The sequence below is a fragment of the Phyllobates terribilis genome, unplaced genomic scaffold (assembly GCF_046119375.1).
Source record: "Phyllobates terribilis strain yellow unplaced genomic scaffold, ASM4611937v1 Scaffold_5__5_contigs__length_657084704, whole genome shotgun sequence".
Taxonomy (NCBI): Eukaryota; Metazoa; Chordata; class Amphibia; order Anura; family Dendrobatidae; genus Phyllobates; species Phyllobates terribilis.
Genome location: NW_027362765.1, coordinates 9,469,209 through 9,487,543, shown reverse-complemented (window position 1 = coordinate 9,487,543; position 18,335 = coordinate 9,469,209). Strand labels below are relative to the sequence as shown.

At 41.2% G+C, this 18,335-nt stretch overlaps 1 protein-coding gene across 3 annotated transcripts in view; it reads left to right on the top strand.

Moving 5' to 3' along the window:
* Positions 1 to 17,654, top strand: part of LOC141271756 (uncharacterized) — a 39,524-nt gene extending 21,870 nt beyond the window's left edge. For 2 of the 3 annotated variants that reach the window (XM_073681861.1, XM_073681862.1), the window contains one exon: positions 15,579 to 17,654. In XM_073681861.1, the coding sequence (XP_073537962.1) occupies positions 15,579 to 17,203 (1,625 nt within the window). In that variant the 3' untranslated portion in view covers positions 17,204 to 17,654. The remainder of the gene's footprint in view (positions 1 to 15,578) is intronic. The other variant, XM_073681863.1, reaches the window with a different exon arrangement.
* The last annotated feature ends 681 nt before the right edge of the window (positions 17,655 to 18,335 follow it).

The window sequence follows — 18,335 nt, the reverse complement described above, 5'->3', positions numbered from 1 at the left end:
CAATTTGTGAAGCACCTGGGGGTTCCAAGTGCTCACTATGCATCTAGATAGGTGCCTTGGGGGGTCTAGTTTCCAAAATGGGGTCACTTGTGGGGGAGCTCCAATGTTTGGGCACACAGGGACTCTCTAAATGCAACATGGTGTCCTCTAACAAATTTAACGGAAAATCGGCTCAAATTATTAGCGACACCATGTTGCGTTTGGAGAGCCGCTGTGTGCCCAAACATTGGAGCTCCCCCACAAGTGACCCCATTTTGGAAACTAGACCCCCCAAGGCACCTATCTAGATGCATTGTGAGCACTTGGAACCCTCAGGTGCTTCACAAATTGATTCATAAAAATGAAAAAGTGTTTTTTTTTTTCACTTTTTCATTGTTACGAATCAATTTGTGAAGCACCTGGGGGTTCCAAGTGCTCACTATGCATCTAGAAAGGTGCCTTGGGGGGTCTAGTTTCCAAAATGGGGTCACTTGTGGGGGAGCTCCAAAGTTTGGGCACACATGGGCTCTCCAAACACAACATGGCGTCCGCTAATTATTCAAGCAAATTTTACAATCAAAAAGTCAAATAGCGCTCCTTCCCTTCCGAGCCCTGCCGTGCGCCCAAACAGTATTTTTTCCCCAAATATTGGGTATCTGCGTGCCCAGGGGAAATTGCACAACAAATTTTGGGGTCCATTTTTTCTTGTTACCCCTGTGAAAATAAAAAAAATTGGGTCTAAATTAACATTTTTGTGAAAAAAGTTAAATGTTCATTTTTTTCTTCCACATTCAAAAAATTCCTGTGAAGCACCTGAAGGGTTAATAAAGTTCTTGAATGTGGTTTTGAGCACCTTGAGGGGTGCAGTTTTTAGAATGGTGTCACTTTTGGGTATTTTCTGTCATAAAGACCTCTCAAAGTGACTTCAAATGTGATGTGGTCCCTAAAAAAATGGTTTTGTAAATTTTGTTGGAAAAATGAGAAATCGCTGGTCAACTTTTAACCCTTATAGCTCCCTAACAAAAAAAAATTTTGGTTCCAAAATTGTGCTGATGTAAAGTAGACATGTGGGAAATGTTATTTATTAACTCTTTTGTGTGACATATCGCTCTGATTTCAGGGCTTAAAAATTCAAATTTTGAAAATTGCAAAATTTTCAAAATTTTCGCCAAATTTCCGTTTTTTTCACAAATAAACGCAAGTGATATCGAAGAAATTTTTCCACAATCATGAAGTACAATATGTCACGAAAAAACAATCTCAGAATCAGGGGGATCCGTTGAAGCGTTCGAGAGTAATTACCTCCTAAAGTGACAGTGGTCAGAATTGTAAAAATTGGCCCGGTCATTAACGTGCAAACCACCCGCGGGGCTTAAGGGGTTAAAAAAATAAATATTTTTACAAGATATATTAAAAATAATAAAAGCACACATATTTGGTATTGCCGCGTCAGGAACGACCTAACCTATAAAGCTGTCCCACTAGTTAACCCCTTTAGTGAACACAGTAAAAGAAAAAAAAAAACTAAGCAAAAAACGGTGCTTTATCATCATATTGCCAAACAAAAAGTGGAATAAAACGCAATAAAAAAGATGAATGTAGATAAAAATGGTACCACTGAAAACATCATCTTGTCCCGCAAAAAAGAAGCCGCCATACAGCTCCATCAGCCGAAAAATAAAAAAGTTATAGCTCTCAGAATAAAGCGATGCAAAAAAAAAATAGTTTTTATTGTGTAACAGCGCCAAAACCTAAAAAAACTATATAAATATAGTACGGCTGTAATTGTACTGACCCGAATAATAAACCGGCCTTATACATTTTTCCACACGCGGAACGGCATAAAAAGAACTCCAAAAAAACAATTCCTGAATTGTTGGTTTTTGTTTTTTCTGCCTCCCAAAAATCGGAATAGAAAGCGATAAAAAAATATCACGTGACCAAAATTAGTACCAATAAAAACATCAACTTGTCCCGCAAAAAACAAGTCGTCACATGACTCTGTCGGCCGAAGTATGGAAAAATTATAGCTATCAAAATATGGCGATGCAAAAACTTTCTGTGCTGCTGAATGTGCTCATATGGTCCCTACAAGACCAGGTCCAGTCTTTCTGGCCAAACTTCACTTTTATGATCTACAACATTAAATGTGCAGTGAGGCCAAGTGTGAATTTCTGTACAATAACAACAGAGTTTCCCTTTATTGTGACTTTTCAATTTCTTTTAAAACCAACTAACTTCAAACAGGATTGTGATAAACTATACAGAAAACATTACACCTGTGCCATGATATATCTCTAAGCTGTGCGTGGCTGATGGCTGTAATATACATTTATTCACGCCTGCAGGAGATGTGTTGGCTCCAGCCCTGGTTTCATGGATTCACTCCACGTCATAAATTCCATTATGTTTTCAGTCCTAAGGAATTCAGATTACTGCACAATCTCTCCTGAAATGGGGGCGCTAATACTTTCTCTACTCTTCTGGTCAGGACTCATAGTAGCTGTAATGGTCCACCATAAATGAGTGCAACGTCGGTTTAGCGTTAGATTTCTCTCCTTATACATATATTGCTGTTAGGGATGTAACATAGAATAAAAATATGTCTTTTTACAGGTTCATTCTGTATGATAGTTTCATTGTGGTAGGATCGGCCGGCCTCAGTTATGTCAGTCTGTAACTCCCTGGTAGTCTTTCAAAAAGATCTCCATTGCCTCTTCCAAATGCCCGAGATCTAAATTTAAGACTCCTCAGCTCTGCAGTATTATAAAAAGTTCTCTTTGAATGTCTATTTTTTCTTTTTGAAACTCATCTGACAGAAAATATTGGCTCTTACGATAGCTTAGATTGCCAAGAGCCACCGAGCCCCATAATCTAATTACCCCAGAGAGGTTTCACCACTAGTTACTCACTACTTACTGATGGAAACTGTTGAGTTTGATAATTTCAGTAGATGTGTTATTGTCTATAGTCCGTTTTTGACTACAGTAGTTAGTGCACAAAATACTCTGATTTAACCCCTTCCTGCTGCCAGTTTTGTGTTCCTATCTGGGCCCATTTTTGAAATCTAACGTGTGTCACTTTATGTGGTGATAACTTTGGAATTCTTCACAAAGGATAATAGGAAACAAATGGACCTTACAAATTATATTCCAACTTCTTTTGAATCTGACAATACCCTATATACGGTTGTACACTACTGTCTGGGCACATGGCAGGTTAACCGGTTACCGACCGCCCACTGTAGATAAATGTCGGCGCTTGCTGGGCTCTGTGCAGTGCCGACGTTTAAAAATGGTGGGTGGTCTCGCAGCGCTCAGGACCCCCAGGGTCCTGCAAGCGCTGCGATTCCGGTGCAGAGCATTAGCTCTGACAGGGGACATCATCGGGACCTGATTGGATCAGGTCCCAGTGATGTTAACCCTTTGCTGTCTTCTATATGCCACGATCTATAGTGATCGCGGCATATAGAAGACTGCAGGAGGGGGTCGTCCACTTACCTCTCCGACGGCCCCCTTATACCTTCCAGGACCTGACGTTGCTATGGCAGCTGGAGGTCACATGACCGCCTCCAGATCTGCCATATATGGTGTCCTGCCAGGATCAGCCTGCAGCTGAAGCCTGGCAGGAGACTCTGACTATGAAACAGCCAGCGAAGATCTCATGTAATGTAATACATGTCTATTACATTACATGAGATCAGTGATCAGAAAAATAAAAATTAATGTCCCATACAGGGACTAAGTAAAAATGTAAAAAAAAATGTTTTTAAACTGTTAAAAAAAATCACAAAATAAATAAATAAAATATTAAACCAATAAATCCGTATATTTATGCAAAACTAAAAAAAGTACACATATTTGGTATCGCCGCGTCCGAAACAACCCGATCTATAAAACTGTCACACTAATTAACTCCTTCTGTGCACACTGTAATAAAAATAAATAAAAAACGGAGCAAAAAAATATGCTTTTTCATCATATCGCCAAACAAAAAGTGGAATAAAATGCGATCAAAAAGCAAAATGGAAATAAAAATGGTACCGCTGAAAACGTCATCTTGTTCCGCAAAAAAAAAAACGCCATACAGCTCCATCAGCCGAAAAATAAAAAAGTTATAGCGCTCAGAATAAAGCAATGCAAAAAAAATATTTTTTCTAGAAAATTGTTTTATTGTGTAAAAGCGCCAAAACATAAAAAAATATACAGTAAGTGTAGTATCGCTGTAAACGTACCGACCCGAAGAATAGCGCTGCCTGATCACTTTTACCACACGCAGAACGGCATAAAAAAAAACCTCAAAAAACAATTCCTGAATTGTTGGTTTTTGTTAATTTTACCTCCCAAAAAACGGAATAGAAAGCTATCAAAAAATGTCACGTACCCAAAAATGGTACCAATAAAAATGTAAACTCGTCCCGCAAAAAACAAGCCATCACATGACTCTGTCAGCCGAAATATGGAAAAATTATAGCTCTCAAAATATGGCGATGCCAAAACTAGATTTTGCAAAAAAAAGCGTCTCTTAGTGTGTGACAGCTGTCAATCATAAAAACCTGATATAAATCTGGTATCTCTGTAATCGCACCGACCCGAAGAATAAAGTAATCTCATCACTTATACCGCACGAGGAACGGCGTAAAAAATAAATAAAACCAATTCTTCACCTGCTACTGATTTGTTTATTATGTCTCCCAAAGATCGCAGTAAGGCTCTGCTCACATTTATCCTGCGCTGAGCGCTTACACCAGAGTTTCCGTGTAAATCTCTGAAACACGTGATTCAGACTGAACCCATGACGGAAGATTCCCTGTAATGAGGCAGATATAGGCCACTGTGGATGCCGTCTGGCCTGTGATCCCACGGTGTCATTTGTTTTAGGCGTGCATAAAAGTGCGGTTGGCCACAGTTTTGTGCACTTCTGAAAAAAAGGACACCGCTAATCAGAGGCCAGACGGAGTCCAGAGTAACTCTGCTGCCTCATTACAGTGAATGGATCCCGCAGGGGTTTCATCTGAATTACATCACTTGGAAATTTAGATGGAAACCCCGATGTAAGTGCTCAGCCTCGAGCGCCGGATAAATGTTACTTAAAATGTTCCCAATAAAAGCTTCAACTCAGTCCTCAAAAAAAGCTAGTCCCCACTCAGGTCCGTCATCTGTTAAAAATATAAGGGACTTCCAAGTTACTGGTAGCAGAAAGGCTCTGGAAAAGCGAAATGGCCCTTGCCCCCCAAAAGAAATTCAGAAAATTTTGTGCTCCCAAATCCAAATGCCTATTCTACAATAATTTGTTCTCCAATTGTCAAATAGCGCTCCGTCCCTCCCAGATCTCGCCGTATGGCTGAGCGGTACGATACAACCACATATGGGGTATTGCCACTATTAGAAGAAATTGTGTGACACATTTCGTCACCATTTTTACCCTTTGCCCTGTGTGAAAATGTAAAATCTGAGGGTAAAACATTTTTTTGTGGTAAAAATATAATTATGCTTTTTTCACTGCCCAATGGTATAAATTAAAAAATTAAAAAAACTCACTACTTCCCTAGATGAATTCCTTGAGAGGTGTAGTTTACAAAATGCGGTCACTTGTGGGGGTTTCTGCTGTTTCGGCATGTCAGCGACTCTTCAAATGTGACATGGTGTCTGCAACCTATCCCAGCCAACATAGCGCTCCTTTCTCTTCCGAACCCTGCCGTACACCAAAGCAGTGGTTTTCCCCCACATATGGGGTATCGGCATACTCAGGAGAAATTGCACAGCAAATTTCATGGTGCAATTTCTCCTGTTATCCGTATGATAATGCAAAATTAAGGGATGAAAAACATTTTTTGTGGGAAAAATTTGAAAATTTTATTTTTACAGCTCATTATTATAAACTTCTGTGAAGCACCTTGGGGTTCAAGGTGCTCACCACACATCTAGATAAGTTCCCTAAGGGGTCTAGTTTCCAAAATGGTGTCACTTGTGGGGGGTTTCAACTGTTTAGGCACATCAGGGGCTCCCCAAATGCAACATGGTGTCCGCTAATTATTCAGACAAATTTTACATTCAAAAAGTCTAATGGTGCTCCTTCCCTTCTGAACCCTGCAGTGCGCCCAAACAGTGGTTTTCCCTCACATATGGGGTATCAGCGCGCTCAAGAGAAATTGCACAAAAAATTTTGGGGTACAGTTTTTCCTCTTACCCCTGTGAAAATAAAAAAAAATGGGTCTAAAGTAACATTTTTGTGAAAAAAGTTAAATGGTCATTTTTTTCTTCCACATTCCAAAAATTCCTGTGAAGCACCTGAATGGTTAATAAAGTTTTTGAATGTGGTTTTGAGCACCTTGAGGGATGCAGTTTTTAGAATGGTGTCACTTTTGGGTATTTTCTGTCATAAAGACCCCTCAAAGTGACTTCAAATATGATGTGGTCCCTAAAAAAATGTTTTTGTAAATTTTGTTGGAAAAATGAGAAATCGCTGGTCAACTTTTAACCCTTATAGCTCCCTAACAAAGAAAATTTTGGTTCCAAAATTGTGCTGATGTAAAGTAGACACGTGGGAAATGTTATTTATTAACTATTTTGTGATAGTTAAGGGCATGAAAATTCAAAGTTTGAAAATTGCAAAATTTTAAAAATTTTCACCAAATTTCCGATTTTTTTCACAAATAAACGCAAGTGATATCGAAGAAATTTTACCACTATCATGAAGTACAATATGTCACGAAAAAACATTCTCAGAATCAGGGGGATGCGTTGAAGCGTTCCAGAGTAATTACCTCATAAAGTGACAGTGGTCAGAATTGAAAAAATTGGCCTGGTCACGAAGGCAAAAACAGGCTCTGGTGCGAAGTGGTTAAGAAGGGAAGGAGCGCCATTTAGATATTTGAATGCAGATCTTGCTTAAATAGTTTGCAGACCCAATGACGCATGGTCACCTGGCAGCTCAAAAGATGGCCACCACGAACCGGCTTGGTGCTATCTACTCCATTTTCCAGATCCCAGATATTGCCTTGCTCATCACCATTTAACCCCTCTACATGGATCTGGACTTGCACAGAGACCCCTAGGCTTGGGCCACAGTGTTACCTGCTATTCTGTGGAGTGAGATGGGAAGAAGAATAGTCAGATAGCCGGGTCAGAACCAGGAGGTCAGAGAAAATACAAAATCAGAAGACACAAGAGTAGTCAGTAAACGGGCCGAGGTCACAACAGGAAACAAATACACAAGCCGGGAGCTGAGCACAGAGGACTGAACCAGAGGAGAACAAGGCTGTATCTGGCCGCTTCCGGCAATATGCTTCCAGCTTTAGTAGGGTGCGGTGCTTTCCAATTGGCTGAAGCAGGGAGCAGATTACTCCAGCTGGACAGCACACACACCCACACTGCCAGACTGTATGGTACTACAGGTCCCAGGCAACCTAATCTTAGTGTTTGGACAGAGCCTGCGCCACCCAGAGCTTCTGGTTCTGACGTCTCCTCCATCACCAGCGCCTCCTGCAGGATGAATAATGCGGCTCCTGGTGACAGAAGCAGACGTCCCAGGAGCAGATCCCAGAGGAGATGGGACCCACCATTTACAGAATGATGAATAAGGCGGCTCCTGGTGACAGAAGCAGACGTCCCAGGAGCAGATCCCAGAGGAGATGGGACCCACCATTTACAGAAAAGTTAATATGACAAAATGGCAGAAAACCAGAGCAGTAGAAATCCCCATAAAGTGACTCCATTTTGGAAATTATAACCCTCAGTGAATTAATCTTTAGAAGTAGTGATTATTTTGATTCCACATGCAAAACAAAAGAAGAAGAAAAGAGAGGCGCTTCTGTGTATACCCGGTGATCTTTGAGGGGAGGAAAATGGGAAATAGAAATGTACTAACCTTGTGTGGTTGCGCACCCCTGCACAACCACGGATTAAGGCTCCGGCGTGAACCGCACACTGCACGGGTCTCAGGCGTACCGGCTGACAGAATCACATGGGGCGTGACATCACCGCGGGTCCTTGTAAACGGTTAATAAGCCGATATCTGCAGCCCCCAACCGCCCACCCAAGAGGGATTCAAGAATACAAAGTACAAAGTCGCTGCGGTTTTCAATGGGGTAAGGTGACAGCAGGCCAGGGTATTTATTAGTCCATCATTTTCTTTATTAATCAAATGGCTTCACAACATGTTTCGGCTAATAACGCCATCATCAGGTGATGGCCAATATTACCACACAAGCACTTTATATAGAAGTTTAGATAATCAACCAGCAGGTGCCAACAATTAACCAGTTAACCCTCAAATCCCCATTACTATTATATACAGGTTCCCATTCTAAGGGCCAACCTGACTTGGCTGATAACAGAGACAAAACATCAACACTAAAATAAAACTACATGAAAAAAACTACATATACATATAAAAGAAGAATATAAAAAGAGTAAAGGCTGCATATATTCATAGTTACACTCATATTAAAAACCTAATAAAAATAAATATCCACTAGATTTTTCAATTCTATATAAATGATATTACTTAGTTAATAATATTTTCAAGATAGATCCAATAATTTTCCCGGTTTACCAACCTTTTCTATCTATCATGCACCATGTCAGATATATGATCAATAATCATAAGGTGCAGATATTTTGGATCTTTCTGATCTTCTAAGAAGAAGTGCTTTGACAACTATGGAACAAATCTCCATTTCTGATATTCTGCCGATGTTTATTTAGCCTGGCGAGCATTGGTTGTATGGTGCGACCTACGTACTGTAGACCACATGTGCACGCCAACAAATATATCACATATGAAGACTGGCAGTCTGTCCGGCATCTAATCTTAAAAGTCTCCCCCGTGGTGGGCAAACTAAAAGTTTTTGTTCCATTATTAATGATCCCACAACAGAGACATTTTGATGTTCTACATCTAAAGCACCCATCCCCCCTTCCTTGGTTTATATTTTTATACTTTATATAATTCTTAGTCATGTGATGTGGAGCTAGGCGCTAACACATTTTTCAGATTCTGACACCTCCTATATATAATCCTTGGTTTGGCTGGCAGTTGCTTGCCCAAAATGGGATCACTGGATAAAATGAACCAATACATCTTCAATAAGTTATTAAGGGTAACTCTAGATTGGCTAAATGTTGTAATGAGACTATACTCGGCACTCAATGGGTTAATAGTCTCATTTTTTTACCACAGTGGTAGGTCCGGCCAGATTCCCCTTATTGTTTATCATTTCCAAGCTTTTTTCTTGGGGTAAACATTTGGCTTTCTTAGATGCATCACTTAATAATTTGTCAGGATATCCCTTTTCCCTGAATCTCATCTTTAAAATCCTAGATTCATTAATAAAATCCACATCTCTACTACAATTTTTCCTAATTCTCCAATACTGTCCATAGGGAATATTACGCACCCAGGCTGGAAGATGGCTGCTATCATATGCTAGGTAACTATTCACATCCACCTCTTTGAAATGCGTGGAGGTGATTATCTTTCCTTCTGGGGTTTTTTTTTAATCAGGAGGTCAAGGAATTGAATACTTAAACTGGATATATGAGATGAAAAACTAAGACCCCAGGTATTATTATTTAATTCAGATACAAATATAGATGCTTCCTCAAGGGTACCAGTCCTGACAAAGAAAAGATCATCTATAAATCTCCTATAGAGACATATATGTCTAGTATATAGATGGAACTGTGCGATGAAGACGGACTCAAACCTCCCCATAAATTAGCATAGCTAGGGGCGAATCACGTCCCCATCGCACAACCTCTCATCTGTTTATATGTGGTCCCTTCAAATGAAAAAATATTATTGTTTAAGATAAACTCAATACTTTCTAATAAGAACCTTTTCTGTTCCAAAAATATAGAGGTATCTGAACACAAATAATGATCAATAGCCTCTAAACCTAAAATATGTGTAATGTTGGCGTATAAGGAACTCATATCTAAGGTACAAAGAACATAATAATAATAATAAATAATAATAATCTTTTTATTTATATAGCGCCAGCACATTCCGCAGCACTTTACAATTCAGACAATTTACAGACATTATCGGCACTGTCCCCATTCCCTATCAGTATGTCTTTGGAGTGTGGGAGGAAACCGGAGAACCCGGAGGAATCCCACGCAAACACAGGGAGAATATACAAACTCCTTGCAGATGTTGTCCTTGGTGGGATTTGAACCCAGGACCCCCGCGCTGCAGTGCTAACCACTGAGCCACCCTGGTGCCCTACTCCTGGGGAGGTAAATCCCTCATCAAGCTAATAAAATGTGAAGAATCTTTTAAATAAGATTCAAGCCTAATCACATATTTTTGTAAAAACAAATTGACATAATGTGATAAATTAGCTGTTATAGATTTTATCCCTGAAATGATGGGGCGACCAGGGGGATTGGTAGTACTTTTATGGATCTTGGGTCGGAAATAAAAATAATGGGTCTGAAAAAATTGTATGTCCAAAAATCTTTTCTCTCTCGCATCTAAGATCCCCTCCCTAAGGGCTCCCTTAATTAAGTTTTTATATTCCATAAGATGGTGACAGAATTATCACAATCTAATTTATTATAATAATCAGTATCACCCAGTATCCGCAAACCTTCTCCAGTGTACCAACCCCGATTCATCACCACAATACCACCGCCTTATCAGCTTCCTTAATAATTATTCTTTTATTATTCCATAAACTAGAGATGGCTTGTCTTTCTGGAGCCGTCAGGTTATCCCTCTTTTTAATATGAGTAAAAGTGCGAATGTCTTTTAAAATCAGTTGCTGAAAAGTCTCGAGGTGAGTTCCTTTATGGTGAGTAGGATAAAAATTACCACCTACTGGAACATGGTGGAAAACCATAGCAGGCACATGATTTTCGACTCCATTATTAGCAAGGGGTATACTGGCGTTTATTGATTTACGTTTTTCTTCAATAATAAAGTGACCTTTTAACGTCAATTTCCTAAAGTACTCATTCAAATCTACATATAAATTGAAAACATTCAAACTTGAAACAGGTCAACAAGAGAGTCCTCTACTCAATAGTGAGATCTCCCCCTCAGATAAGGTGTGGTCAGACAGGATAAAACTGCATACCATTTTCTGTTTCTCATCTTTTTCTCTTTCCTCAATATTTACCCTAATGGCTTTGTATTTTTAATTAGCAAATCCTACAGGGCTGCTATTTTTTGGGATGGCTCTACCTCGCCCCCTACATCCCCGATATTTATTTTTCTTTTTGGTTGGCGAGCTTGGGCCGGCTGAAAAAACTGTGGGATTTTTGTATCATAAAGGACCGGTGTGTTTTTTTTACCATTGAGAGGCAGTGCAGTTTCATCAGTTAATATTACAGCTAATGATATCAATTCTATTGAAGAAGTTATATTTTGTGGAGGTGGTAGCTTCACTGATTTATCAGTGGAACCTTCCACTAATGATGTATGCCCTACACTTAATGACTGAGATATTGTTGGTAAGGAATTTTGGGAATCAGGATGGATAGTTAAAATAGAAAAATCCAATGCATTAACACTCTGCGTTGAGGTTGCACCAATTAATTCATTTAGCCCAAACCCAACTTAGTGATGATTGCTCTGTATCATTGGAAACACCACTATCCTTATTCACCACTGGTAAGATAGAAGTAATAGCTCCACCAGTGTTTGCTTGATTCTCCCCAATAGGAGAAGGACACAAAGTAACTATTGCACTGTTGGTTTCCATATCCATATTTTGATTCCACAGGCACTTTCTGCACTGTGGATGTTGGAGAGTGAAAATTGCAAATATTCCATTTTATTACCCAACACATTGTCTCCTGGAGCACAATCTGGGCACTCACATACCTTAAATTAAGTGGGTTCTTCTCACTATAGTAATGCCAAATACTTGGATGCTAAATGTGGTTTGGATACACTGCAAGGCTCAGAAGCGAGGGGGAGATATGACTTTGGGAGAGCGGATATTGCTGGATTGGTTTATGGAAGTCATGTTGCTTTTCTAGAACCTTTGAGCCATTAATAATGTGGAAACCTCTGTTATTACACTGACAGATGATGGACCTGAGTTGGGGGCTTGTTTTTTGTGAGATGAGTAGAGGTTTTTATTGATATTATTTTCACCTACAATGGTGAAAATAAGTATTTGATACACTGCTGATTTTTCAAGTTTTCCCACCTACAAAGAATGGAGAAATCTGTAATTTTTATTGTAGGTACACTTCACCTGTGAGAGACAGAATCTAAAAAAAATCCAGAAAATCACATTGCATGATTTTTACTTAATATACAAAGGTACAGAAACCTTTGTTTGAAATTACAGAGGTAAGATGTTTCCTGTAGTTCTTGAACAAGTTTGCACACACTGCAGCAGGGATTTTGGCCCACTCCCCCATACAAATCTTTTCCAGATCTTTCAGGTTTTGGGGCTGTCGTTGGGCAACATTGAGTTTCAGTTCATTCCAAAGATTTTCTATTGGGTTCAGGTCTGGAGACTGGCTAGGCCACTTCAGGACCTTGAAATGCTTCTTATGGAACCACTTCTTAGTTGCCCTGGCTGTGTGTTTCGAGTCATTGTCATGCTGGAAGACCCAGCCTTGACCCATGTTCAATGCTCTTACTGAGGGAAGAAGGTTGTTGGCCAAAATCTTGCGATATATGACCTCATCCATCCTCCCTTCAATACAGTACAGTCGTCCTGTTCTCTTTGCAGAATATCACACCCAAATTATGCTTCTCCCACCATGCTTCACTTTTGGGATGGTGTTCTTGGGTTTGTACTCATCCTTCTTCCTCCAAACACGGCGAGTGGAGTTGATACCAAAAAGTTCTATTTTAACCTCATCTGACCACATGACCTTCTCCCATGCCTCCTCTGGATCATCCAGATGGTCATTGGAGAAGTTCAAACTTGCCTGGACATGTGCTTGTGTGAGCAGGGGGACCTTTCGTGCCCTGCAGGATTTTAATCCATGACCGCGTAGTGTGTTACTAACGGTAATGTTTTAGACTGTGGTTCCAGCTCTCTTCAGGTCATTGACCAGGACCTCCCGTGTAGTTCTGGGCTGATTCCTGACCTTTCTCAGAATCATCTTTACCCCACGAGGCGAGATCTTGCATGGAGCCCCAAACCAAGGAAGATTCAAAGTCATCTTGTGTTTCTTCCATTTCTTAATAATTGTGTGAATAGTTATTCTATTCTCGCCAAGCTGCTTGCCTGTTGTCCTGTAGCCCATCCCAGTCTTGTGCAGATCTACAATTTTGTCCTTAGTATCTTTAGACAGCTATTTGATCTTGGCCATGGTGGAGAGGTTGGAGTGTGATTGATTGAGCGTGTGGACAGGTATCTTTTATACAGGTAACGAGTTCAAACAGGTGCAATTAATACAGGTAATGAGTGCAGAGTAGGAGGGCTTCCTAAAGAAAAACTTAATAGGTCTGTGAGAGCCAGAATTCTTGCTGGTTGGTAGGTGATTGTAATGCACACGCCCGGACTGACTGGCGTGTGCGTGTTTATGTAGTGATTCCACTGTGCCATGAACCGGAGAGTGCCTGGAGGGGCGTAACTAAGTATCTGCCCGATCCGACCAAGGTCGCACGACGGCATACGACGCCAGTGCACCAGGGAGGAACCGAGCAGAGGAACCAGGGTCTACTCCAGGTCAGACTCCGGACACGGCTGTTGACCCACACCGGGGAATACAGGAACAGGCAGACTAGAGCACAAGCTGGGTAGGGTCCAGTACAGACTGGGAGACAAATTCGAAACCGCAGACGCGGTAGACAGAGCTGAGCAAAGCAAAAACCGCAGAGGCGGTGGACAGAGCTGAGCAAAGCGAAAACCGCAGAGGCGGTGGACAGAGCTGAGCAAAGCGAAAACCGCAGAGGCGGTGGACAGAGCTGAGCAAAGCGAAAACCGCAGAGGCGGTGGACAGAGCTGGGCAAAGCGAAAACCGCAGAGGCGGTGGACAGAGCTGAGCAAAGCGAAAACCGCAGAGGCGGTGGACAGAGCTGAGCAAAGCGAAAACCGCAGAGGCGGTGGACAGAGCTGAGCAAAGCGAAAACCGCAGAGGCGGTGGACAGAGCTGAGCAAAGCGAAAACCGCAGAGGCGGTGGACAGAGCTGAGCAAAGCGAAAACCGCAGAGGCGGTGGACAGAGCTGAGCAAAGCGAAAACCGCAGACGCGGCGGACAGAGCTGAGCAAAGCGAAAACCGCAGACGCGGCGGACAGAGCTGAGCAAAGCGAAAACCGCAGACGCGGCGGACAGAGCTGAGCAAAGCGAAAACCGCAGACGCGGCGGACAGAGCTGAGCAAAGCGAAAACCGCAGACGCGGCGGACAGAGCTGAGCAAAGCGAAAACCGCAGACGCGGCGGACAGAGCTGAGCAAAGCGAAAACCGCAGACGCGGAAGGAACAGGGCTCTGTTCACACGGAACAGACTAGAAGGGAAAGGCAGAACCAGATACCCACAGGGTACTTGCAGAGAAGTAGCGAGTGGACCACAAACTCACAAACGGAAGTACAGTGACAACGAGCAGGAGTAGGTACGAGTTCAGACTCGGCAGAAAAAGGAAAGGAACGCACATAGAGAAAAAACAGGTAAAAGATAGGAGAGAGTTCAGACTGGAACTGAGTGTACGGAGGAGACCGACACTGCAGCGGGATACAGGAGCGGGTCTGGGAATACGGCCCCCAGAGAGGCGGGACGAACAGGCAAGGAGCGTGTTCAGACTGGCCTGGAAATACAGCCTCCAGGAAGGCGGAACGAACAGGCAAGGAACGAGTACAGACTGCAGGTTAAGGTACACAGATAGGACACAGTACAGACATGGGAACAGATACTGCAAGACAGGTAACATAGACAGGACCTGGCATGTCAGAGACAAAAGCCAACTGACAGGGCAAGATGCTCAGGCATGGGTTAATGGGGCAGCTGGTTTAAATACCAGGTGACAGACAGCAATAGGCTGAGGACGCACAAAGGGTGTGCCTGCAGCAGGTACAAAAAGCAGGAAGTGATCGGGCGCCGCCCATAAGCAGCAGACACAGAAGCAAACAGACAGCATGGAGGGAAGCCAGAGAGACACCCTGGACTGGAGATCAAGTGCGCGCTCTTGCACAGTGGGAGATGGACCACTATGCAAGGACGCCGCCAGGTATGTTACAGTGATCAAATACTTATTTCATGCAATAACATGCAAATGAATTATTTTAAAATCATACAATGCGATTTTCTGGTTTTTATTTTTAGATTCTGTCTCTCACAGTTGAAGTGTACCTACGATAAAAATTACAGACCTCTCCATTCTTTGTAGATGGGAAAAATTGCAAAATCACTAGCGTATCAAATACCTATTTTCCCCACTATACATAACATTGTTTGACTTTTTATTTCATATTTGGGTGGCAGAATGAACAAACAGTTGAACACCACTCTTTACTGGTTCACACTATGAGGTTTTCTATTAGACTGTGAACTGTCATTGTCCTGGTGAATAATTCAATATTTTTACAGAACTTGCCATTTTTACAGACAGTTTAAGTAGAAATGTTCAAAACTATAAAATTCAAGGATATTTAATTCAAAAATAATAATTGCTTTTCTTCTTAGCAGATGACTGTACGAGGAGATCAGAGGGACAGCTGACCTCTACAGTTTTTAAATCAGATGATCTTGAGATCCCTCAGGATACAATTGAAGTGAATTCCATTACTCCAGATAAACCATCATCCCTTCACAGCAAAGATCTGTCATCTGATCCTTTGAAACAGGTCCTGTCTTCTGATTCATTACCAACTACTAAGGAAAATCAAAGTCACAAAATAAGCGTTAAAAAACAAACTGCTCCTAATGCTAAGAAGCCATTTTCACATTCTGAATATGGAAATAGTTTTCCTCTCAAAATGTCTCTTCTTAAACATCAAAAAATTCAAACAGCAGAGAATATATTTTCTTGTTTCAAGTGTGGGAAATGTTTTAACCAGAAATCAGATCTTGTTAGACACCAGAGAACTCACACAGGGGTAAAGCCATTTTCATGTTCAGAATGTGGGAAATGTTTTACAGAGAAATCGAGTCTTATGAAACATCACAGAACTCACACAGGGGAGAAGCCATTTTCATGTTCAGAATGTGGGAAATGTTTTGCAGAGCAATCAAGTGTTCTCAAACATCAGAGAACTCACACAGGGGAGAAGCCTTTTTCCTGTTCAGAATGTGGGAAATGTTTTAACCGGAAATCAAATCTTGTTAGTCACCAAAGAACTCACACAGGAGTGAAGCCATTTTCATGTTTAGAATGTGGGAAATGTTTTACAGAGCAATCAAGTGTTCTCAAACATCAGAGAACTCACACAGGGGAGAAGCCTTTTTCATGTTCAGAATGTGGAAAATGTTTTACACAGAAATCACATTTTCTTAATCACCAAAGAACTCACACAGGAGTGAAGCCATTTTCATGTTTAGAATGCGGGAAATGTTTTAACCGGAAATCAGATGTTGTTATACACCAAAAAAAACACACAGGGGAGAAGCCTTTTTCATGTTCAGAATGTGGGAAATGTTTTAACCGGAAATCAGATGTTGTTATACACCAGAGAACTCACACATTGGAGAAGCCTTTTTCCTGTTCAGAATGTGGGAAATGTTTTAACCGAAAATCAGATGTTGTTATACACCAGAGAACCCACACAGGGGAAAAGCCTTTTTCATGTTCAGAATGTGGGAAATGTTTTAACCGGAAATTAGATGTTGTTATACACCAGAGAACCCACACAGGGGAGAAGCCTTTTTTATGTTCAGAATGTGGAAAATGTTTTACACAGAAATCAAATTTTGTTAATCACCAAAGAATTCACACAGGGGAGAAGCCTTTTTCATGTACAGAATGTGGGAAATGTTTTAACCGGAGAGCAGATGTTGTTATACACCAGAGAACTCACACAGGGGAGAAGCCTTTTTCATGTACAGAATGTGGGAAATGTTTTAACCGGAAAGCAGATGTTGTTATACACCAGAGAACTCACACAGGGGAGAAGCCTTTTTCATGTACAGAATGTGGGAAATGTTTTAACCGGAAAGCAGATGTTGTTATACACCAGAGAACTCACACAGGGGAGAAGCCTTTTTCATGTTCAGAATGTGGAAAATGTTTTACAGAGAAATCAACTCTTGTTACACATCAGAGTACTCACACAGGGGAGAAGCCATTTTCATGGAAAATGTTTTGCGAATAAATCATCTCTTCTCAGTCACAAGAGCAGTCACACAAGGAAGAAGCCTTTTTTATATTCTTAATGTGGGAAATGTTTAACTTGGAAAGACACTTATTATTAGAAAGATTTTTTCTTGCTAAGTGAGTGCGTCTTATAGACTTTAGGCAGCTTCCTGTTACTGAGGAGAACATTGAAACAGTGTCCTTCCTGATCAATCAGAAAATTGCTCTCTCCTCCACTCCACTTATCTAACTGATAGGTGCAAAGTAGGAGAGGAAACTACAGGGACCTGCACAGAGGCTGCATGTCCTGAATGAGCAGCTGAAGACTTCCTCAAGGACCTTTCAGATCATGTAACACTGTTTTACATATTTTCAAAAGTTGTCAGGTTCATTGCTGAAATGAACCATTTTTTAATGATTTTGACCATGTGAATTCAAATTGCACAATAAAAACTTTTAGTTGCCTCTTGTTTCTGTGATATCAAAGAGTCCTTTTACTGCTACAAATAATTGAAGAAAACACAGCAAAAAAAGAGCAGCAGTGTTTACCTGCCCAGATCTTCAGAACTAAATGCACTACCAGGGTGCAGCAAACCCACATAAAGATGGCGGATACACAGGTGCAGAACACTGATGAGACAATCACTCACAACAACCTACCATTTCCTGGAGGGGGTGACTGCTTAGTATTTGAATTGCACACACAAAAGGCTTGTATAGGGTGCTGAAGCCACACTAAGAAGAATTAAAATTTCCCTATAAATTCAAGAAAGAACGGCAAAAGAGGGCAGCAATGTTTACCTGCCCAGATCTTCAAAGCCAAATGCACTACCAGGATGCAGCAGACCCACATAAATATGGCGGCTACACAGGTGCAAAATACTGATGAGACAATCACTCACAGCCTACCATTTCATGAAGGGGGTGACTGCTTACTATTTAAATTGCACAAAAAAAGGATTGTATAGGGTGCTGTTCACACTAGGGTAGTGCACAGTATCCGGTTTACAGCCTACTACTTAAGCCCATGCTATTAGATTAGGTGGGCTGCCCGGTACTATCCAAGTGCACCCCATGGGAACAGACACCCAAGTTTACAATGCCCGCACTGATGGGCCTGGCTGCACCCTGGAATAAAAAAAGTGCAAAAA